General features: G+C 32.6%; 1 protein-coding gene across 4 annotated transcripts in view; it reads right to left on the reverse strand.

Moving 5' to 3' along the window:
• USP14 (ubiquitin specific peptidase 14) overlaps positions 1–26,097 on the reverse strand; it is a 30,822-nt gene that overhangs the window by 4,426 nt on the left and 299 nt on the right. Inside the window, exons 1-13 of one of the 4 annotated variants that reach the window (XM_036229893.1) lie at positions 25,858–26,009; positions 22,294–22,439; positions 19,791–19,823; positions 15,938–16,042; positions 15,155–15,258; positions 13,782–13,840; positions 10,899–11,029; positions 9,953–10,033; positions 9,500–9,585; positions 8,711–8,825; positions 6,338–6,403; positions 6,095–6,187; positions 4,869–4,997 (exon numbers count right to left, since the gene is read on the reverse strand). In XM_036229893.1, coding sequence (XP_036085786.1) covers positions 4,869–4,997; positions 6,095–6,187; positions 6,338–6,403; positions 8,711–8,825; positions 9,500–9,585; positions 9,953–10,033; positions 10,899–11,029; positions 13,782–13,840; positions 15,155–15,258; positions 15,938–16,042; positions 19,791–19,823; positions 22,294–22,377 — 1,086 coding nt within the window. In that variant the 5' untranslated portion in view covers positions 22,378–22,439; positions 25,858–26,009. Of the gene's footprint in view, positions 1–4,868; positions 4,998–6,094; positions 6,188–6,337; positions 6,404–8,710; positions 8,826–9,499; positions 9,586–9,952; positions 10,034–10,898; positions 11,030–13,781; positions 13,841–15,154; positions 15,259–15,937; positions 16,043–19,790; positions 19,824–22,293; positions 22,486–25,276; positions 25,829–25,857; positions 26,010–26,097 lie in introns of those variants that run through there. The other 3 variants (XM_016164554.2, XM_016164552.2, XM_016164551.2) reach the window with 3 other exon arrangements.

Below are 26,097 nucleotides of genomic sequence, written 5' to 3' on the forward strand. Positions count from 1 at the left end.
GAAAAGAGAAAGACCTACTTTAGTATAATTGCTTTTCACGTAAAAGCAAAAATCCTCTTCGGGTTTCTTTCGGTTAGCAAAAACAGGTAGGTGTTTCGTAAAAGCAAGGTGGCATACGTGGGCTTTCAGAAAGCGGAGGATACCTATATCCATTTCCACAAATATTTACTGTCTACAATGCAAAACACCAAGGCAAAACAAAGACAAAATATGGGCTGCCTTACAAATTACTAAAATGATATAACTATAGTGAACATAAAGCTGGAAACCCAAAAGGCCCACACTTTAACAGTATGCAATCTTGTATGTATAGTAACTGACCCTCTGACTACAGAACCAACATTAAACCACTAAAGCTAGAGCATACCAGTGAATATATGGATAAAGAGCATTCTAGGGGTAGACAAGGAAAACCCCATTCTATAATTTTACCAAAATACTACCAAATCACACAAGTGAAAACAACAGCAACAAAAAAGAGCTGCCTCAAAAAAAGAGAAGCTGAATTACTGCAACTAATATTAAATCTGTTAAGCCATGGCCACCTACCACTTCAGCCCAAATAAACTGAAATATTTAATTCAGCAAACATTTACATATATTAAAAGAGGCATGATTTACAACTTTACACAAGGCTCTTTAGTGGAAACACCCTGCATCAACCCATTTCACTGTGCAACATAAAAAAATTAAACTACTTATCTAGGTATATCAGCAAAGTTCTTGAAAACTACAATGGTAACAAAGACATGCAAGCAGTTTAATGATAGCTAAAGTGACAAGTCAAAGGATCCCACAACAAAAAAAGACAATTAGGTCAACCATTCCCTTTCATATACAGTTGGCCCCTGAACAATGCAGGTTGAACTGTGCGGGTCCACGTACATACAAGTTTTTTTCAACTGACCCACAAAGTTCAAACCCATGTTACTCAGTCGACTTGTGGTTGAGAATCCGTGTATGCAGAGGACCAACATAAGTAACATTTGGACTTTTGACTGCATGGACCATCAGCACCCCAAAACCCAAAATCCCTGCACTGTTTGAGTCAACTGTATATAATGTAATACCTATACCAACCAAAAAAAAAGCTATACAAGGAAATATATTCAAATACAGTATAGATGAATCAAACTAGAATTCTAGAAAATGTTCAAGTAACCTACAAGGCAAAAATGAGAAACAAAACAAAAAATACAATAGATTTAAACACTAACATATCAATAATTACATTAAATATAAATGGTCTAAATATACCAGTAAAAAGACAAGTTAACAGAGTGGATTAAAGAACATGACAAAACTATATACTGTCTATAAGAAACTCTTCAAAATATAACAGTATGAGAAATTAAAAATAACAGGATGAAAATATATCATGCAAACATTAACAAAAAAAAAAGCAGCAGTGGCAAATTAATACCAAATAAAATAGACTTCAGAGCAAAGAAAATTACCAAGAACAGAGAGGAATACTGAATAAAAGGGTCACTCTGCCAAGAAGACAAAGCAATCCTAAACGTGTATGCATCAAATAAAAGAGCCACAAAACATGCAAAGCAAAAGCTGACAGAACTGAACAGAGAAACATATAGGTACACAATTTTAGTTGGAAGACTTCACTCCTCTTCAACAAAGAACTAGACAGAAAAACAGCAAGATTATAGAATAATGCGACATCACCATTAATCAACTGGATCTAATCAGTATCTATAGAACATTCGACAATAGAACACACATTCTTTTCAAGTGTCCATAAAACATATACCGAGATAGATCACATCCTGAGCCATAAAGCAAGCCTCAACAAATTTAAAGGAATATAATAACAGAAGTATGTTTTTTCATGACAATGGAATCAAACTATAAATGGTAACAGAAAAAACAGAAAACTTCCAAACATTTGGAAACTAAACAAGATACTTCTAAATAATTCGAGGTCAGAGAAGCCTCAAGGGAATTTTTTTTAAAAATACAAGGAACAGAATCAAAACGAAAATACGGTATAACAAAATTTATAGGACAGTGAAAAAAGTGAGAAATTTACAGCCCTATATGCAAACACATAAAATTGATAAGCTAGATGAAATGGATCAATCCATGAAAAAACTACCAAAATAAACCCAATGAACTAGATAATTTGAATAGCTCATCACTATAAAGTTGAATTTGTAATTAAAAAACTCCTGAAAAATAAACCTCCATGCCCAGATTGTTTCCCCAGACAATTCTATCAAGTCTGAAGAAAATTAACACCAATTCTACATAGTATCTTTCAAAAGAGACAAGATGAAAAAAGAAACACCTAACAAACCAGTTCAGGAAAATAAAAGATACAAGATCAATACAAAAATCAATCACAAAAAATTATCCAAAACTGAAATTAAGAAATATCTTTTACAGAAACAACAAAAAGAATAAGATACTCACGAATAAATTTAGCCAAAGTACAAGACTTGTACACTGAAAACTATAAAACACTGTTGAAAAAATAAAGACCTAAATAAATAAAAAGACCTAACAAGCTCATGGATTTCAAGACTTAATACTATTAAAATGGCAATACTCCCCAAAATGACCTACATATTGAATGCAATCCCTATCAAAATTCCAATTGTTTTTTTTTTTTTTGAACAAACGACAAAGTGATTCTAAAATAAAAATGGAAATACAAGGGACTCAGAGAGCTGAAAAAAGAACAAAGTTAGAAAGCTCACACTTTGCTACACTTCTGACTACTAAATGACACTAACTAAGACTGTGGTACTGGCTAAGGATAAACATGGATCAATGGAATAAAAACAGAGTCCAGAAATATAAGTCTCTGGTCAACTGACTGTCTACAAGTGTGCCAAGACCATTCAATGGGCAAAGAATAGTCTTTTCAACAAATGGTGCTGGGACAACTGGATATTCGTATGTAACAGAATGAATTTAGACCTGTACCTCTTTCCATATACAAGCCTTAACCCAGAATGGATCAAAGACCTGAATGGAAGAAATAAAACCATAAAACTTGTAGGAAAAACATTGGCATAAATCTTCATGGGCTTTGACTAGGCAATGGTTTCTTAAAATAGGACACCAAAAGCGACCACAGAGGGGAAAAAAGGCCGAATTACATCAAAATTAAAAACCTTCCCTCTGAAAAATACCCTGTTAAGAGGATGAAAAGACAAAGTTACAGGCTGGGATAAAATATTTGGCAACCATATATCTGACAAAAGACTAGTATCTAGAATATTAAAGAATTCTCAAAATTCAGGATCAAAAAAGAGCACAATCGGAAATGGGCAGAAGACATGAAGAGACATTTCACCAAAGAGGATACACAAATGACAAATAGACACATGAAGATATGTGTTCAACATCATTAGCCATTAGGGAAATGCAAATTAAAACCACAATGAGGTATCACTGTAAACCTATCCAAATGGCTAAAATAAAGTGATACCACCAAATACTGGCAGGAGTACAGAGAGAGTGGGTTAGTCATATTATGTAGATGAGAACCTAAAAAGGTACTGCCACTATGGAAAACATCTGATAGTTCTTTAAAAAGCTAAATGTACAACCACCATGTAATCAGGCAGTTTACACGCCTGCATATTTATTCCAGAGAAATAAATATTTATGTTTACACTAAAACTGGTATGCGAATGATTATAGCAGCTTTATAACAGACAAAACTGGAAACTATCTGTCCTTTAATGGGTGAATCGCTAAGCAAACTGTGGTACATGGCATACTATTCAGCAATAAAAACAGAAGGAACTACTGCTATATGAAACAACTTGAATTGATCTCCAGAGAATCATGCTGGGGAGAAAAGTCAATCCCAAAAGGTTACGTAATATATGATTCCATTTATATAACTTTCTTGAAATGAAAAAATTAAAGAAATGGAGAATAGTGGTTGCTTGGAATTAAGGAGAGGGTAGGGGCAAAAAGAAAGTGGGTTTGGCTACAAAGGGGCTATATGAGTGATCTTTGTTGTGATGGAAATGTACTATATCTAGATTGCATGGATGTCAGTATCCTGGTTTTGATACTGTATTATAGTTTATAAGATGTTACCACTAGGGAAAACTAGGTAAAAGGTACTAGGAATATCTTTCTATTATTTCTTATAAATAACTGCATGTAATTTGACAATTATCTCAAAATAGTTTAATTTTTTTAAAAATTGCTTTCTCTCTCATACACAAACAATAATCTGCAGAACTTAATTTTAAAATTTGATACATTATAATGTTACATTGAAAATCTTTCTAGTTACCAAGAAATATCTTTTTTCATTTTGAAGAAAAAATCCAACACGTAATTCAATTGTACTTTATCTTAAGCCAAAATAATACAATTTGTTAAACATAGTTGCTACAGTTGTAATTTAGCAGTTATAAGTATACCAGCAGCACTTATTAAAAGATACAACTCAGTTGTCACAGTGAGCACAAATAAATCAGTATTCTCTACCACCAATTCCACCTAAAAATGGAGGTAACTCCATGACTTACAAAGAAAAAAAATAAAATATGCAGAAAATAGTAGGCGAGATTTTTACATGAAGAGCTTTGAGGAGATAAATACAAAAGGAAAATAAGCTGCAAATTACAGAAAAAAGAAAATACAAATACGAAGCTTATTCTACTATAAAGGACCCATTTATCATAACTAGAGTTCTTTTTAATGCTAAAATACACCTAAAACTTCAAAGGTTTGCACCAATATATGTGGGATTTATATATGTGCTAAATAAATTACAGGTCGATCTATTTTAACTAATAAATTATCAATACAAAGCAATTGTTGAAAACTGATTAGATATTAAAATTTTAAGATTAGAAAATCAGCAATTAAGAACCTACTGTCTTTGTCTGCTGATTCACTTTTTTATCTTCGAGATCCTTGAATTTTGATCGAAAAGAGACCATTTTCTCCTGAAGTTCTGGTGTACATAGTTCATACACATCCAACATAAGAGGAAATTTAACATCCTATATACAAACCAAAAAGAAAAATAAATGTGTTAACAGGCTTATAAAGGCAGTTATTTAAAATATCCATCCCACATTATTCAAATAAAGTTGAAAATAAAATCTGTAAAAATCACTTGGAAATGTATACAGTTGAATACATCATAGTGTTTACTTTTAGTCTGGTCCTAACTTTAAGATAAAAAAAGGTTTTTTTTAACTTTTTTCCATTAAACATTTTAACCCATGAAAATGACTACAGAAGAGTTACCAATATTTATACAACGAAAGAAGCATTTCAGAAATATTAGACCAGTTGTTGTTAAAATAATGGATACCTAAAACCAGTAGTAAAGTCAATTCAGAAATGGAACCGCTTATGATTCTTTTAAATTTTAAATTCAATTTTACATAAAAATAAGTGATATAATTCAATAATATTAATATATAAAGTTAACACTAGTAGATACTTCAACTATAGTTAACCTCATTTAACACTAATTATATTTGAAAATGTATTATGAATTTCAGCTTAAAAAGTTAGAATGATATATGCCTCCCCCAAGGATCAGAGACTCTGGCTATGGATTGGAGCTACAGTACAATAAAATAGCTATATCACAAGGCTAACACATCAAGAGATTACAATTTAAGTACTCTTTGGACATCACAAAATTAACAGTCTCCTTTCACCAAAAGAAGGGAACCACCTAGAACACATTGCATTGTGTTATACGGCACCCTAGCCCACCTCTATTTCCAAACCTACTAGAGATCAGCATTTGGAGTTGAGGATCTGTCTAGGGCAGTGTTTCTGGGGAATGAAGGGCATCCAGCAAAATTATCTGTGAATCTTTTAAAAAGTGGAAGACCTCAGGCCCCATTTAAATCAGATGCTGAGAGCTGGGAAGAAGCCAGGCATGTGTATGATTTAAAATAAAAAGGACAACATATAATTCCAATACACACCTTAAGAACCACTTTTAGAATGTTAATAACATCCCTATTTTCAACACTTTAAAGAAAGTTTATCCCCAAAGGAATAAAGAAACCTACTCTAAGTTAGAGATTACCTTCAAAGAATAATGTTTTATTATACTGAAGAGTTCATTACTAACCTTAAGAACTTTAGCATTCACGGATTCCTTCTCTTTATAAAAAAATCGAACCATCTGAATAGTCAAGTAAGCAGGTAGCCGACTGATCTTGGACTAAGGAGGAAAATGGAAGAAAGAAATCCTATTACATGGAAATGCCAAGTCCTTAATTCTTGTTTTGGTAAAAACAAAGATGGCACAACATTAACTAACTTGAAAACTTAACAAAATAGAATTAAATTTCAAAAGGAAACCACAACTTACCGATTTGATGTACAAGGCATTTCTCTGCAATGTTGGAGACTGTTTGGTGATTTCTTCCTGAAGTCGCTAAAAAAACAACAGAAGACCAAATATTTAAAAAAAATTTTTTTCTGCAATATAGAATCACGCCTTTCTTTTAAAAATTAACACTACTAATAGACAATGTACAGTATAGCAGTGGAGTTATACCAGTGAGAAATAATTTGAATGAAACAATGTTAGATACTGAAATATTGAAATATTGTTCAGTTCTTAAAAATAAGCCATCCAAATTTTGTTTGAAGTTTTTAAATTATGACCCAAATGTTACTCAGATTCTGAGTTTATACTGCAGTTTACATAACATAAGAAAACCTTTTATGGCATTTCTCTACTTATGTTTTATTAGAATATGCATAGAGGAAAATTAAGAAAATGTACAAAATCCTTGTTCTTTATTCTTTATGTATAAAAGACTTCCAGAACCAATCAATTATTGTTAAATTTCAGAAAAGTCATAACAAAGAAAACCTCTGTTAATCTAACGCACATGGGAAGGCCTTTGGCCATTTTACATATCTTAATGATCATATCTGCCTTTCTCCTCCTTACAGTCTGTGTGACACTGGGCACGTTATTCCCTCGGGGCATCATTTGTAAATGGTGATAATAATACCTGTATAATAATGCTGCTGTTAGAATTACATGAATTAGTACATGTGAAAAACTTGGGAAACTATTTAGCACATATTCTATGTTCAATAAAGATTAGCTACTATTTCTAGTATCAAAAAAATTAGTACTATGTTCTGCTTTGAGAACACATACAGGAAATCAGAATTAAACAATTTACTGTTGATGTTTAAGCATGTTACGCTTGTGAGAGATTTTTTTTAATTTGATTTTTTAAAATTACTAATCACATTACAAAAGGAATCACTGTGGAGTTTATAAAATTTAATGAAGTTGATTCAGCAGCAAAGAGGTAAAAAAACGTGAAGCCAAATTACTTAACAATAATCAGAACAAATGTTGATAAAATATGTAAAAAAATTACCAAGACAATAAATATAAAATCTCATGAATACATGTTTTTCAAGAAAGCATACCTGGTGCGATGTTATTCATCAGGTAAGCTATACCTATGTATTATCACCAATCCACAATTATCTAGAAGTTGCAAGCATAGTTTTCCTGAAATTTTATAAAATTATGACAAAAAGATCATCCTGGAGAGTCCCTGCCAAACATTCCATTCCACGCTCTCCAATTAACACTTATATTTCATGTTTTGCTTTGTTACATGATTCTTGGTGGTTAGCTAGTATTTGTAATGCTTTTAAAATGAACTTCTCTCAAAAGCCATGATGCCTTACCACAATTCTCTTTGCAGGGTCACAGAGGAAAGAATATCACTATTTATCTTTCTGCTTATTATGTCTACATTTACTAACCCTTCCCCTAACCCATCTTATCCCAAACTGTAGACGGGAAATCTCTGACAACAAATTATCTTGTTTATCAATGTAATCCCTGCCCCAATTCACTGCCTATCCTTCAAGAGATGTGCATATCCCCCAAACCATATCAAATTAACAAATTAGCCAACAAAACCATTATATTTTACCAATCTGCTTATTAAAGTGCATTCTTTAGTATGGCACAGGAAAAAACAGTACCAACTGAATATGAGAGAAATTCTAAATCTGGCTCTGCCACAAATCAAGTCAATTTAAACTCTAGGATCTCAACTGCAATATCAGGACAATGGTAGAATGACCATATACGGCCTGACTGGCACAATACGATCCCAGTTTACATCTTATATCTACTAATGTACCCTCATTATAATACCCTCAGAGGCATTCTGCAAGTCTCTGGACACATTTCAGTCAACCAATCAATATACAACCTTGTTTTATGTGTTTCTGTATAATGACACCTCACTTAACATACAGTGTTGATTTACCATGGAACTCACACTCAACTACACTAAAACTCGTCGGTGAATGAAGCTTATCTAAGAAATTTTATTTTCTCTACAAGGTATATCAGAGCCCTCCTCTGTTTAAAAAACTAGGCAGCACTTCAGCACTATGACGAAAGGCCACTTTAAACAGCAAAATAATCAACAAGCAAAAAAAAATGCAAAAAATGTAGCACCAGAATGACTGCAAAAGGACAATTGTTTATAGTATGAGAGCTGAAGCACCACCTTTCTGGACCTCAGGTAGGATGGTGTGTGCCAGGAGACTCAAATTTTTTGCCACTCTGGGCATGTCTTCAAATGACCATGAAAACACCACGAATACTGATCCTGGAGTTACAAATAAATTTTAGCAAGTGCAAATATGAAATATGCAAACAATGAGGATTGACTCTAATTGTCCTTACCAATTTAAGTCCTGTAAAAAGGTACTTGACTTCTTGATTGATAAAACAGCTAAGCTGAAGTTGATTTTCCTTCCCTTTAGTGACTTCTTCTTCTTCAGATTCTGTACATTTCATGCTTTGCAAAATAAGGAATATGCTAACAGGCACTCAATTTCCTACATGATCTTGAATAAGTTATCCTAATGCTAATAAAATTAGTAGCTTCATGCAATAGTATTTAAAACATGTTGGTCTCCTAATATTTATTTCAACATACTTAAAAATGCTTATTCACTTATCAACAATGCTTAGTAATGAAATATATGTAAAAGGATAAGCTCTAAACAAATACAAATTTGCGATTTATACAGCCTTAAAATGGTGTTAACAACCCATAGATACATAAACAGGAATCTTGTCTAAATTTCTACTCATCACCTAGAAAATAGTATTTTCCTAAATCCTGGTTTGATGAAATGGTTCAATCGCATCAATATAACTGATATATTCAATTTCATACAATTTAAAATTAATTCTCTATGAGGCAAATTAATGAGGTAGACTCTCCTAAAGATGTTCACAGGAAAAAATAATGAATATCCTTAAAGTGTACATCTACCTAAACTTCATGATCACTCTAATGGGTATATTTTTCCAAATTTCTAATTTCCATGATATTTTTTTAGACATAAAAACCTCTGAAGAATTTTTCTTAATACCCCATGCCCCACTCCAATCAGTCAAGGCTTTTTATACCAATACATTTGTAATAAGTTATGAGTTTATATCAATCTTGGCTCATAAGGATACGTAGTTTCAAACTCAACCCCGAAGAACTGATCAATTAAACTTTTCTTTTTAGAAGGCGTCACTGCTGATGCAGATGAAGAATCTGTCTGCAAAAATTAAAACAAAAACTCAAATTTTACTTTATACAGATATTAATGTATATTTCTTCCAAACAATCCAGTTTAGCAATACATATTTAAGCTTTTTAAAATGTAATCCCTTTCTGTATAATCCTTCTATTGTTCAAAAATCATTACCAAAAGACTACAGATGCTCAATAACATCATTTGAGTTTTTAATAAAAATACACTGAATCCAAGTGTGAAATGTAAGCTTACAAATTACTACTATGGATTGAGCATCTAAAGTATTCAAGTATACATCCACCTATTAAGATTAATTAATTTCAAGCCTTTGGGTAGGTGTGAATCAAGGTAAAATGAAAATCTATAATCACAAATATATTTCAATTACCTCTTTAACAGCATCATCCTCTATGGCTTCCAATTTCTGTTGCAAAACTCGCATCATTTGTATCCAACATTCGTTAGCATCCTATTAATTTTAAAATGACATGGTAAGTATTCCTGGCTATGACTGTGTTTGGTTTATAGAATCTTTCCAAAATAATTCATTTCATGAGGAAAGGGGAAGGATTTTTTTTTCCCCCTTTAAAATATTAAGCCAAATTAAATATCTTCCAAACAATAAAAAATTTCAAAATAGTTTATTCAAGAGATGTTTACTGAGCTCCTAATTACGTTAAACATTCACTATTCTGGACACTAGGAATACATAACAGTAAACAAAACAGAAAAAGTCCTAACGGGGAACACAGATAAATGAAATATAATTTCAAGATAAGGGTTATAAAGAAAAAAAAGGCAATCTGGGAGCAGAAAGTGATTGGGGGGGGAAAGTGTGTTATCTCAATAGGAAAGCCTCTCTGATGCCTTGACATTTGAGCCATGAACGAGGTGAGAGAAAAGCCACACGTTTATCTGAGAGCTAACGGAATAAGAGCAAAGGCCCTGTAGAAAAAGAATACTTGGAAAGCTTAAAAAATAGCAAGGAAGTCAGTGTATCTGGAGATATGGAAGCAAGCAGGAGAGTGGCACCTGATGAGTTCACAGATAGCCAGGGACTAGATTATTTAGGATTATTCAGGAGATTACTTAAGGATAGAAAATTACTAGGAAGCAGTGAACATTTACATTTTAAAAAGGACTATGGGGGCTGTATAAAGAATCTGCAGAGGGACAAGAGCAGAAGCAAGATGATCAGGCAAGAGGTAATAGTGGTGTGAACAAGAATGGACTGATATTTGCTATTGCCGAATATACTCCAATAAGTGTGGTAAGTGTAGGAAACCTAAGTTTTACGTTTACAAAATGAAAACCATGAACTTTGCCCTGATTACCTGTTGAAGATATTGTCCTTGTTCACCCTTCTCTGCAAACTGTGGAAAAGCCATGTGCAAAAACTGTAGTAGAATAATAGGTGGAATACTAGAAGAAGTTTTATCCATGGACTCAAACAAATCTCTAAGGGCTTAAAAACAAAGCAAACAGTACTTCAGTAAAATAGTGCCATATTTAATACATGCTACTGTAAATTAAATCTCAAGATAAACAAAAAACTACTTATAACAATTTCTAAGTATATCAATTCCTTTTGCAATTGTTGAATTCCTAATAAGAAACAGATTTGTTTTTAAATCTTGACGAACTCTCCAGAAGACTTTACAATGCAATCTCTAGCTATAAACAACTTTTGAGCCCTGTCCCTCTCTCTCCTTCCCAGCATTTGTCTTCCCAAATAAATCAGTGTATATTTATCAAAACAGAGAACACAAAACTTCTGTCTAGGGGTCAAATGACATGTTACTGTTCTGCCACCATGCCATTCTGAAGCCATCAGATCACCACTCTCAGCCAACCTCCTTTAAGCCCATACTTGGTTCCCATCTAATGAACTCCTAAGTATCGAAATCTTGCTCCTGATTCTACTCAAACAGCCAAGAACCAAAACGAATTTGCCTTCTTCAAAATCTTTCCTCTGCTTTTCCTCCCTCAATATCATAATCCATGGTCATGGACTCAGCCCTGCTCTTGGGAGTTCAGAATACTTTTCCTCTGCTGATTGTCTAGCTATCACACCTTGCCCTTACTACATGAACAGTAAAACTCTAATGTAGTTTATCTCGACTTGTTTTGTTAACTAAGATGTGAAATGTTATCTATCATTGTTCTACAAAATTAAACCCAGCAAATACTCCAAGTACTAAAATAAAACCTATATTAAAAAAATAATAAAATATTAAAGGGCTGAAATTTAAGCACTACCAAGATCATTATTTTTAAAATGTAAAAAAAAAAGCCTTAATTGTAATAACACTTTATAAAGTACATACTACCCAAAAGAAAAAAATGATTTAAGATTTAATATATATCATGAACAGAGCATCTCAAAGTATTTCATTAGTTTGAAAAAGGGTCAAAAACACACTACACATTAAAAGAGACTAATGAGACATGACAACAACTAAATGCAATGTGATCTTAAATTGACCCTGAAACAAGAAAGAAAAAACAACTTTTACAATGGGCAACACTGGCAAAATTGTCAGTGTTCAACTCCTACATTTTGAAAAATGATAATTATCCTGTGGTTACAAATGTCCTCACTCAGGAAATACTGAAGAATTCTGCAGTAAAAAGACATGATGTCTGCAACTTACTCTCACGTGGTTCAGAAAAAAAGAACACGCATTATAGAGGATGAACCAAAATATAGATGTGACCCAAAATTGGTGAATTCTTGTAACTTTTCTGTAAATTTAAATTTAGTTCACAATAAAAAAGTTTAAAAAGTCAAGAACAGTATGTTTCATCCCTTCAATACTACAAGCCTTCTATGACACTGAAGTCATTAAAATTCTGAGTTACTATAGATATAAGTGATCACATTTCCTCTTTAAAAACTTCAACAAAAAAGTTTACTCTTAGGAAAAAAGGTTACAGGAAAATCTACCTCTGAATGACATAAAGAAACCTACTATTTATAATATCAAAAATTAATGGTCAACCACAGTGAGATACTTCATATCCCTAGAATGGCTATAATCAAAAGACAAATAATACCAAGTATTAGCGAGAATATGGAGAAACTGGAACACTCATACTTGCTGAGAGGAATGTAAAAGTATGCAGCTGCTTTTGGAAAACAGGCTGGCAGTTCCTCAAAAAGTTAAATATAGTTACCACATAACCCAGCAATTCCACTCCTAGATATTTACCCAAGAGAAATGGCAACATATGTCCATGCAAAGGCTTGTATATAAACATTTAGCTAAATTTATAATAGTTGAAAAGTGGAAACCACCCAAATGTCTTTCATTGTTGAAAGGATAAACAAAATATTATATCCATACAATGGAGTCTTATTCAGCTATAAATGGAATGAAGTACTAATACATGCTATAATGCAGATGAACCTTGAAATCATTCTAAGTGAAAGAAGCCAGTCAAAAGAGACCACATATTGTATAATTCCATTTACATCAAAAATCCAGAATGGGCAAATCTATAGAGGCTAAAGGGAAAATGGGACGACTGCTACATGTTAAGAGTTTCTTTTCTGAGTGTTGAAAATGCTCTAAAATTGATTGTGGTGATGGTTGTACAACTCTGAATATACTAAAAAACAATGAACTGTCCACTTTAAACAGGTGAACTGTATGGTGTGTGAATTAAATCTAAAAAAAGGCTGTTACCAAAAACAAACAAACGAAAAAAAACCCCACAGCTGTAAAAACCTATCGACATAGCCCAATGATTTAAGAGAGCACTCATTTGTAAAACTGTCTCAAAATGAGCTAAGGGATACATGGTCTCATGTAATGAAGAAATAAGTTCTCTCCTCCAAGAATTCCTATTTCTCCTCATTCTTCATACACGACTTCCTTACACTGACTCTCTTTTGTAAGGGTCACATCAACTATAATGAAACCTACCTCTGGATATCTCCAAGAATATGCTTTACTAATAGATCCTAAAGCCAAAATTATAATTTAATCCAAAATATCCAAACGCTGTTTTTCAAAATGATAGACATCACTAGTTTATAATCTGGATAATAAAATATGTCCCAAGTTGTTTAAGTATTCCAATTTTAATGAGGCAATATTTAACAAAACACATTTTGTAAACTAAAAAGTACTAAACAAACTGTGAGTGAAAATAACATTTATTAAATACTATACTCCCTCTCAAAAAGTAGTAAGCATATTTAAGATACTGACCTGCAGTAATATACTGCGCTGAAGCCATTTCCCCTGAAGCTCTTAAGGCACCAGCATACCTAGGGACAGTAAGGCAGAATTAAATAGGATCCAACTTATTCTGAAACTCAAATGAGAAGAAACCAGTTAAAAGGACTTAATTATGGCACTCTCAACTGCAAGTTTCTCAAAGTTGTTCCCACCTTTCTATTTTCTTAGATTCTGGTCTTGTTCCTGTAAGCATCATATGGGCAAAAAAGAAGCACTTAGAAAAAAGGGATTTAAATGAATGAAGCCTACTTTCAAATCTTTCCCTTTGTCTAACTCATCTATACCGAACATTCTCTGAAAATAATGTAAAACAAAAAAGTACACATTAACTGTCCATTATTACAAAGAAAACAAAATATAAATATATAAAGAATACTTACAACTGAATAAAAAAAAGACAAACCATTTAAAACATAGGCAAAGGATTTGATCAGACATTTCTCCAAAGATATACAAATGCCCAATAAATACATTAAAAAATGCTCAATATCACTAGTTATTAGGTAAATGCAAATGAGAACAATGAGATACCATTTCACCCTCAAGATGGCTATAATCAAAGACATATAATAATAAAATTTGCATAGATGTGTAGAAATTGAAACTCACATTGCTGGTGAGAATGTAAAAATGGTGTAAAATGTAAAACCACTTTGGAAAACAGTTTGACAGTTCCTCAAAATGTTGTTTAACAAAGAGTTATCATATATCCAAGCAATCCACTCATAAGAGAAATGAAAACTCATTTGCACAACTTATTCTTGAATGTTCACAGCAGCATTATTTATAATAGCTAAAAAAATGGGAATAATCCAAATAACCATCAGCTGATGAATGGATAAACAAAATGTGGTATAGCCATACAATGGAATATTATTCAGCCATTAAAGGAATAAAGTACTGATACATGGCATAACATGAATTAATCTAAAAAATAATATGCTGAGTAAAAAAAGCCAGTCACCAGAAAACCACATATTATATGACTCTATTTATATGAAATGTCCAGAACAGGCAAATCTATAAGACAAACAGTAGATTAATAGTTGCCCAGAGCTGCAGGCAAGAAGAGTGACTGCTAATGAGTAGAGAATTCCTTTTTTTTGGGGGGGGAGGGGGGTTTGGGGGGAGGGGGCAATATTCTAAAATTAGATGTAGTGATGGTTCCACAACCTTGGGAATATAATAAAGACCATTTAAACACGTTAAAAAAATGAACTGAACAATAAATGAACTATATAGCTCAATAAAGCTGCTAAAAAACATATGTATACAAAACAACACTGCTCAACCAAACGTGAAATTCCCTTAGCCAAGGAAGACTTTTATCTCATTTATCTTACCTTTTAAGGGCATCTTTGAGTTCAGGCACAGAACGAATACACTGAACTGTAGCATTCATGTAACAAGTGTTACCGAGGTTTGTCAATCCACATGGTAATTCCATCTAAGAAGGAAAAGAATTAAATCATTTTTACAAAAGACAGCAAATATAAATCACTAAAGTTTACCCACTGAAACAAGTATAATTTATCAACTCACACCAATTTTTATTCTACCTTCACCCTAAAGTAACGTCTTTTATTTCTCCAACAAAAATTTGTACTTGCTTCATACTGTCAATCACTGTTCTAATTCCTTTCTTGCCCCCTTTCTGATACAGTCATATCAGTCTTGCTCCCTTCGCAGGCTTATCATTAGAACATGGCAACAAGATATACACAGGAAGACTTCAAAAAAAAATGGTAAAAATAACATTTAGAAACTAACGCTCCATTTAAATTAAGGATAAACAGTATGTATTTTCAACATGAAAGATTTTAAAAATTTAAATATCCTAGCATTTAAACTACTTAACTACTTTGAGCCTATTTTACCATAAAAATAATAAACATTTAAATGTGCTGACTACCTGAGACAGCACAGCTATTGACTTTATAATGAATTATCCAATCTGAGGACTCCTCAAGCCAATCTCAAACTGCCTAAAACATACACCTTGATGCCTAAAACATACATTAACTATTAAATCTTCAAAACATTCAGATGCTACTTTCTGAAAGACACCTTAGTAACTGTACTTCTGAAAAACAGTGATCAAATATATAAAATGCAGTTTGTCTTACGGCAGATGCTAACTGCTCTTCTGTCATATCTTCTACGAAGACAGTTTTAGCTGAGGGTTCCTCAGGAAGAGCATCTGCTGATCCCATCATTAGTAGAGTCATTCCCTGTTTAAAAAAATTTAATTTCATAAAAATGCTCAAAAGTTGACCATTATAATGTCTGATGAAAGAAGCCATAGAAAACACATATTGCATGCTTCTATTTTCCAGAAAAGGTAAGCCCATAGAGACGTAAAATAGATTAGCAGTTGCTAGGACTAAAGGTGAGAGGGAGGAGTGACTTTAAACTGGCATGTTTCTTTCAGGTAATAGAAATGTTCTAAAATTAGATTGTGGTGAAGGTTTTGCAACTCTGTAACTATATTAAAAATCACTGAATTGTTTTTAAAAAAGTATTAAAATGGCTACTTCAGGCCAGAAGTAACCTGCTTATGTGCAAAGTGGCTGGAGTAACTTTTTAAAGTGGTGGCAGGTCTTTATCTTCATTGTGGTAGTTACATGACTACACAAAATTACCCTAATTTGTCAAACTGTACACTAAAAATAGGTAATTGTAAATTACATAAATTACACAGCAATAAAGCTAAGGGGAAAAAAGAAGTATTGCCATAATATAAAGTTGAGAATGTTTACAATATTGGAAAGGAAGGGATTCTTCAAATGATCATTAACATTTAGTGGCATAATTTATTCCCATAATAAACTAGCACTGATAAGAATCTTTCTGTGAATGTCTAGTAAGTAACTAACAATGATTTACATTTCAATAGAAATATTTTGAGAATACTGAAATCTTCATTATTGGAAAACATGAAACTAGATAAAAATAAGTTCAAAATATCCAATTTTATAATTCTATACAACATTAACCTAAGGGAATATTTATATTCAATACACAGGTAACATTCCACCCTAAATCTCATAATCCTGAAATATGAACATGTTACTCAATGTCTTAACTGGAAGACATAAACGCATGAAACAAATAAACAAAAAAGGTAGGGAGGTTTAAAAAAAAAAAACTAGAGTAGAGGTTTTAAAAAAGAGAGAAGATAAAAATATCTAGATGAGGATTAAAATTAGGAAATTAATAACGTTAACAAATTCATATCTTAGAGTACCTATGTTGCAATCCAGTAACCTTCATTCTATCTCCTGTTATTTTTACATAAACTTTCTATAAGATAATGGCAAAGCCAAGCCATCATTAAAGAATCATTTTCCAAAGACAACTGTCTCTGGAAAACTGAATATTTCAAAAAATATACTAGCAATAACCACTTAGAAAATATAACAGAAAGAATACCAAAAAATATCTGAGTAAACATAATGAAATAGGTATTGAGAAAATTATAAAGTTTTACTTAGGAATATTAAAAACACACCTAAATAAATTGAAGGACATAACAGGTATCTTGACTGGGAAAATTACTATAAAGATGTGATTGCAAATTGTTATGTAAATTTAATAAAGTTCCTTTTTAAAACTTTACAAAATGATTCATTCATGTAATAAATTCATACCCATGACAATAGCTAAGAAACTTCTGAAAAAGAATAAAGATCAAAACAATGCCATTTAAAATTAAGAAAATTGATTTTACAATGAAGAATGTTGAGGTAAAGCAGATAATTTAGGGAAAAAATACTATCAGTTCTCCACCTTATGGCATGTCATACCCAAAATGAATTACGAATTGAAGATTCACATGTAAAAACATGAAACAACTACAAAACATGTGAGTAAAAAAAGCTTGCCATGTTAGAATGTTTTCTTAAACTGACATAAAAGATCAAAGAATTGATGTCATTAACTATATAGATCTTTAAAACTTCCATAAAACATTACCGTAAGGGACAAACTAGAAAATAGAATTATACTATATAAGCACCTAAAAAACATCAATAAGGCAAACATACGATAGAAAAATGGGGGGGGGGAAATGGGCAAAAGAGATAACCAGAAAACAAAAAAAGCTTTTTAAAATTAAGCAAGCTTCTACCTTAAGAAACTAGAACATGTATACATTAAAACCAAAATGAAAGGAGGCAATTAAAGCAGAGAAGAAATCAATAAAATAATAAATGAACAAGCAAAACTTATTCTTGGGGTGAGGGGGAAATCAATGAAATTAACGAACCTCAGAAATCGCAATTTGCTAACAAGAGGGAAAAAAAGAGCAAAAGAAAACACCACTACAGATTCTAGAATTAAAGAGTATATTACGCCAATCAAATGAACTATCTACACAGACCAAGTCCTTAAAAGATGCCAATTACCAAAACTGATGCAAAAGCAAATATAATATCTGAATGGTCCTACATTTATTAAAGATGCTAAATTCTTAATTAAAAGTAAGAGTCTTCCACCACAGAAAAGCTCCAAGCCTAGGAGGCTTCACTGGAGAATTATACAAAACATTTAAAGGAAAAAAAAAAACAAACAGCACAAACTCTTTCAGAAAAAAGGGAAGGTGGGGATGCTTTCTAACTCACTTTACAAGGCTAAGCATTACAGTGACACCAAAATCAAACAAAAACAATTTAAGAAAACTACAAACCAGTATCTCTCATGAAGAGACATAAATATCCTTAACAAAATACTACCAAATGAAATCTGGCAATATAAAAAAAGGAAGATGCATAATGACAAAGTAGGGTTCACCCCAAGAATATAAAGTTGCTTTACTATTCAAAAAAAGTCACTGTATTTCATTCACACTGATGAAAGGATTAAAAACAAATGATCATTTCAATAAATAAACCTCCAGCTGAGACTGGAGACTTTCCTAAGATCAAAAAAATGCAATGTTCACTATCAATCACTTTCACTCAACATTGTGCTGAAAATCCTAACCAGTGCAATACAGCAAGAAAAAAAGAAAGAAAAAGCATAAAAGTTGAAAAATAAAAAAATAAAACCATTCTTAATTGTAGAAGATGTAATTGTATATCTATATTATACTAAAACATTAATAAGTAAAATCAGCAAAGCCACAGGCAACAAGGTCAATATACGATAATTCCACTTCTATATGCCAGTAAAGGTAATAAAAAGAAGCCATGAAGGTTAGAAAAGAAGTAAAACTGTCTCTATTTGCAGATCACATACTTATATACATAGAAAACCCAATGGAATCTGGAAAAAAAAAAAATACTGCAACTATTAAGTGAATTTAGTAAGAACACAAAATGAAAATAAACTGTTTTTATAATCTAGCCATAAACACTGGAAAACAATTTTTTTAATATTGTTTTCAACAGCCAAGAAACATTAAATTCCACAAATCTAACAAAAACCATACAAGATCTCTAAACAGAACTGAAAAACTACAAATGATAAAACTCTGCTAAGAAACTATAAAGAACTAAATAAATGGAGAGGTACACCATATCTAAGGATTTTAATACTCAGTAGTGTTAAGATGTTCATTCTCTCCAAACTGAACTAGAGTCAATGCAATCTCAAAACTCCAGGAGTCTACTTATTGAAATTGACAGATTTATTCTAAAATGATATGGAAATGCAGAAGACCTAAAATAGTCTTGAAGAAGAAAAAGTTGGAGAACTTTACACTATCTTATTTCAAGACTTATTATAAAGCTTTAGTAATCATGACCATGTAGTACTAGTATAAGTTTAATCAAATATATCAATGAAACAAAAATCCAAAAATAGACCTATAATTGATTTTCAAGAAAGACTGCAACACAAGCCAATGAGAAAAGGAAAGTATTTTCAACAGATGGTGTTGGAACAACTGGATATATATATGAAAAAAAAAGCATTTGGAATATATTTTGGTAGATTATGTAACTGCATTATAATAAGTGTTCTTAGCATAATACTTACATTTTTTATTTTGATGTTTCCCCAATCATCATCCTGTTTTAAAGACAAATAAAAAAACATTTAACCACCTTGTACAATCCATGAATAATCTAATAATCAACTAATTTTAAGCTACTTCAAAATAACTTTGTCATATTTAAAATTATAATCAAAAGTATTTTTTAAAAAAAGCACATGTAGTACTATAGACAGTAAATCTAACAATTGTTTAACCTACATAAAATGACAATCTAAAAGACAGTAAATTTGGCAGCACCAAAAATATGGCAGCACCAAAAATACTATAAAAAACACTTGATTGATGACAACAGACTGATGCTAATTTTTTACATGTTTATTGCTTGTTTGGAACCAGCAGCGTTAATAACTAGCTTATGTGACAAGAATGAGGAGTAACTTATGAAATAAGGTCTATGTATTTAGGATAATTATATAATTTATCACCCAAATCAGGAAATTCTTAAGAAAGTGCTATTACAAATACCAGGAGAGTGAACAGTACTACCTGAAGCAAATTAACCCCTAATACTACTTGCCCCGTCCACAAATGTTTCTCAAGTACTAAATTTCACATGTATGAAGGAATTAATAAATAGTTTTACTTCAACATGTTCAATTAAATCAAGATTTTTTTTAAAGCCATAATTGGTCCACAGATATTTTGGCCTACTGAAGCTAAGCCCCTCCTTTCAAAGAATAAAGTCAATTCCATATCACTCCTTTCTTTTTGCTGAAGGTACTAGGCACTCAGTATGCTTCCGTTTGGTGGTGCCACTAATTATCTCTCTGGATACCCTGCTTCAAAGTAGAACTTTCTAAAGACTCGTCTCAGTATAAAGGTTATTACTACTAATAATAAGTAATGATAACTATATATATTCCCTCAGAGCACTTACTTATCCGAGGTCACAATAACTGGGAAATGAACCCAGATCTGCTTGACAAGTAAACCACATGCTCTTCTGCTGTCTTACTGTATGTTACATAAATCTCTCTGCTGCTCAGTTTTCTGATTTATAAAAATATATAAAATACATTTATTTTCATCATTTTTAAAATACATACAGTTGAGAATTAAAGAAAAAAAAGAAAAGCCTGGCACAAAATATGTATTCAACAAGTGGTAGCCATTAGTAGTAATTTCATTTAATTAGTATTTTTCTATAATTCTCCACAGTACGCTATCAATATAGGCATACTTTGTTTTGTGCTGTGCTTTACTGCATTTTGCAGGTTTAACATTATTTTTATAAGACCTTCCACAAGCAAAAAGAGGTCTCATATAATGGTTAGCAATTTTTGGCAATGAGGAATTTTTTAATTAAGGTACGTTCATTGTTTCTTAGACATACTAGTATTGCACTTTCTACAGGATATTATAAACATAAATTTCATATACAATGGAAAATCAAAATACCTATGTGACTCACCTCATTGCAATATTTGCTTTAGATTTGCTTTACTGAGGTGGTTTGGAACGGAACCTGCCATATCTTTGAGGTATGCCTATACAAAACTCAGCACAAGTTCACTAATGAACAAAAGATCATACAGCAATTTGGAGAGAAAATAATGTTTCTTCACAAACATCTGTTGTACTGCCTAGCTGACCAGGGGTAGCCGGCCCTTCAGCATTTCATATCTAACTCTTCAATAAAGTAGTTTTTAAAAACTATACTTATATAATATTACAAACAAAAATAAATATAATACCTTCATATCTTTTGTGTAGCCCTTCATCAATGATGCTGGTAAAGCTTGGACTCTTAACTGTAGTCAATGGGGTCATCCCAAGAGAACTAAAGGAAAAATTAAGTTCCCTGTCCTTTTAAACAAAAATAAAGTTTCTTCTCCCATCTACAGATAGGTGTTAGATAGCAATTACTTTTAAGAGAGATGGGCTCTTTTTTAACAGGTAAATTGCAAGAAAAGCCAAAGGAAAAAAATTAACAGTTTTCCAGCATTCCAGAACCAAGCTTTGGTAAAGATATTGAAATACTCTAATTTCAACATTCAAATGCATGTACAAAAATACAGTTTGTAGATCTTTTTGTTTAAAAAAAATATATATCTACCATATTGTTCCATATTTTTAACAAAAATAAAATTTTCCACTCCATAAGAAATTACTAAGAAAACACAAATAGTATTTTATAGCCTAAACAAAATATTTTTAACATACTCACAGGAAAAATATTCAAACACCACAAATAAATAGAAGTATCCCACTCCCCTGACCACCAGAGGTAGTCACTGATACAGTGCATTTTATTATTTTTTTTTTTGATACGGTGCATTTTAAAATAAAAAATTTAATGATGGTTTTATAAAGGTGTTTGAAATGGCTACAATACTCCTCCTTACACTAACATGAATAAAACGTTTTAATTTCATAGACTATGCACTTTCACCAAATAAAAAATACCTCAAATGCTACGTTTTCTGGTGTTATTTTCACTAATTACATAATAATAGTACAATGAAAATATGGACTAAGTTTTACCTTCAATGTTCCTCCTTTGACCATAACTTTCTGTCTGGCTGGCTGGACTCCAGTCAATGCAAAAAGCTGAGCCTTGAACACCATTGGAGGTTCATCAGTATTCAATTCTACACCTTCAAATTTCTCTTTTCCCCATTTCACAGTAACTGCAAACAAAATCATAATTTTTCTTTTCATTTACAAAAGAATAAGACTTATTCAGAAGATCCTTAGGGGACCTATCAGGCTAGTTCTTGAAAGCCAAACCATGCCATTCATCTTTCAATGTTCATAATGCCTACACCTAATCAAGAGGACTTGAATACAGTAGGCCCTGTTTAAAATTTAACTGGATTTAATCCAAATTCTCATTTGATAAGGAAATTGACATTTAAGAGAAGTTGGTTGATTTAATTATGTCAAAGAACTAGTTAGTAAATATTTAAGTCTTCTTAATCCAACTCCAATAACCTGCAAAATATCATGACACTGAAATATTTCCCAGAATAAGGTTCACAGACTTCAAAGCTGTTTACTTAAACAATCATTAAAATCAATACATACTGCTGGAATAAAAAGGAGAAAGTTTTTAGACAAGTAATTTGAGAGGAAAAAATTACTAAGAGACTAAAGTATATTTAAAACAGGTTAAGGAATACAGATTCTGGATTATAAAATTTGAAAGGTGTGGTTCCTGCACAAGACGTGATCAAATATCAGGAAGAATTCAAAGATATAACTAAATCGGTAAAAAATATAGAAATCCTACTTCACAGATATTCAAATAGCTATTATAAAAAGAAAGAAAAAACGAAAAGTTAAGTGTTGGCGAGGATGTGGTGAAACTGGACCCCTTGTGTATTGCTAATAGGAACATAAAATGGTTCAGCCACTGCAGAAAAAAGTATGGCAGTTCCTCCAAAAATTAAACAGAGAATTACCACATGATCTAGCAACTCTACTTCTAAGTGTACATCCAAAAGTATGGAAAGCAAGAACTCAAACTGGTAATTGTATACTCATGTTCATAACAGTATTATTCATAATAGCCTAAAGACAGGAGCAACCCAAGTGTCCATCAACAGATGAATGGGTAAACAAAAAGTGGCACATATACAATGGATATTATTCACCCTTAAAAAGTAATAAAATACTTACACATGCTACAACATGGATGCACCTTGGAGACATACTAAGCAAAATTAGCCAGATACAAAAGGACAAATTTGTATGATTCCACTTCTAATAGGTACCTAAAATAGTCAAATTCATGGAGGCAGAAAGTAGAATGGTGGTTGCCAGGAGGGTGGGGGGAAGTGGAAATGGGGAGTTACTGTACAATGGGAACAGTTTCCGTTTAGAAACATGAAAAAGTTTGGGAGGTGGATGGTGATTATGGCTACACGACAATGTAAATGTACTGAATGCCAAAACTGTATACTTAAAAATGATTAAAGCAGTACATTTTATGTTACATATACTTTACCACAATAAAAAATTTCAATGAGCCAATAAAAAATTTGCAATCAACCTCACTGCTAATTTTTGAAATACATAATAATAAACTCAAGAATATAGTTTGCACTAAAAATTTTATACCTACTCAAAATGAGAATTTTACAACTAATAGTTGTCTGGTTTCCAACTAGTAAAATGAGAATATGAAAACCTGACATCAAATCCCAATTCTTTGATTAGTTCAATTAATGTGTTCACCACTCATTCAATGATAAGCCCAGTAACAAGCATTAGGGAGACTATAACTTAATAGTCTAATAAGGGAGAAACAAGGAGCAAAAAAGCTTAAAATGACAATGCAATATAAATATTATAAATGCTACAGGAGCACAGAAGAATGCTTCACAAGGAAGGAAGGGTTCCTTGGAGAAAGTGATAACTCTGCATTATCACTATTAACTCTGAGTTGAGTCTCTATGAAAAATTAGATGTGAGCCAGAGTAAGAAAGAGTAAAAGCATTCTTGGAAAAGACAAGAAAAACAGTGAAAAAACATAAAGCAGCATGGGCTGTTCTGAGATATAAATAATTCCAAGTGAAGAGGAAGCAGGGGAAACTGGAAGCTGACCAAGGACCAAGTGAAGGAAGATAACATAAGCCATACTAAAAAATACAGACTTTATGTTATAGGAAATGTGCAATCCCAGAAAGATTTTCATAAAGGCCACTTTGGTCTGGTTAGAACATTAGATCATTCTAGCAGCAGCAGAGAAAATGGATTTTAAGGGGGCACAACTGTAATTGAGATAAGCTACAAACATATAACAGTATAAGCAACAGAAGAGATAGGACTAAACCAAAACATTATTATAAATCATGAAGAGTAACCTATCTAAAATGTATTTAGCTGCGTCATCATTAGCAAGTGTTCTTACTTAAACTTTCTGCTTACCTATAAAGAATTATACCAGTATCACAGGATTATTCTGAAGATTAAAACAAAGCAACATGTATAAAAACATTAGCTTTGTGTCAAGCACGCAGGTGTTCATTAAATTTTATGGCACTTATCTTAACCATATGCGAATCTGGATACTTAATTTTCTACTAAAACCTATGCAACAGTACTTTAAACGTTCTTGTTTTAATATAGGGCTTTTTGCAGAACCTGAAAATACAGTTCCTCAATGTAGAAACATCAAAGGAAGAAACCATAGGAATCTACTTCAATTCCCTCATTCTGGAACTGAGGAAAAGATGTCATTAAATACTTAAGATGGAACACAATTTTTAAGATAGAAAATTTGGTGACATTTTTGAGGGGAATAAAGAGAGGGGTTGGTTTTGTTGTGAGTCTGTGAATATTAGCATCCGCTGGGATTTATCGCCATTATTTAATACCCCCTCAATCCTATATTGCATAAGTGGAACATTTCAAGTACCAGTCTACTGTTAATTACTGTGTAATTAGTCTACTGTTAATAATTATAGAAAAAGGATGAGCAATCATTATTAAAGCATTCGATTCCAGAATATTAAGAACCCACCTGGTGGATAAGCATTACTCGTTTCCTATCATTCTCTAAAATGCTGAATGTTCAATAAAAGAATTATGATAGGGACGGCCCACAAGTCACATCTACGGCCAACTGGTGCCACCACATACATTTTTGGTGCCATTTTGAATCGGACTAAGAAACAGCAAGTTTCGTTAACTAAAAATGTGATCCCTGGCCAATATCTTGGACTGTCACCATGCAAAAAAAACTCTGTCAAACATCAGTCAAAAGGAAATATTCGTCTATCTCTCAAAGCTAACACTGTTTCAGACACAGGAACACAATACAATGTTTGATGAAATGAAAACAAAGCAAAAAAAAAATAAGTTCACTATCTGCCTTAGGATAAAACAGAAATCGGTACAAAAGAGGAGTTGAGCCAAAGGCAGCAACGGGTAAGCGAAGGAAAGCTACAGAGGGAACCCCCGTGAATGAAGAAGGCTAATCTTACATCCCAGGTCCTTATTTCATTCAGACTTCCTGTGCTGTTCCCTTCCACAGCTACCACTGATGAACCCGAGGAAATCCCAATACACCTCCAATCTGGTCCCCGATGGCCTAGCACACACCCTCACTTTTCCCAGCATACTAGGGCAGCAACAGAAACTATTCTGCAGAGTCACTACTCCCAGAGGCCGACGCTCGCTGCTTCCCCGTCTCCAGTCTCGCTCCCACCGCATCCACGCGGAGGCCCAGGACAGACCGCGCTCGCTCGCGTTGCAAGGCTCGGAACTGGCCGGAAGGAAGGGGCCAGGGTCGACTCCAATCTGCAGTCGCCCACGCCTCCCGGTCCCCTCCCCCGCCCCATG

This window comes from Rousettus aegyptiacus, unplaced genomic scaffold (assembly GCF_014176215.1).
Source record: "Rousettus aegyptiacus isolate mRouAeg1 unplaced genomic scaffold, mRouAeg1.p scaffold_m13_p_12, whole genome shotgun sequence".
Taxonomy (NCBI): Eukaryota; Metazoa; Chordata; class Mammalia; order Chiroptera; family Pteropodidae; genus Rousettus; species Rousettus aegyptiacus.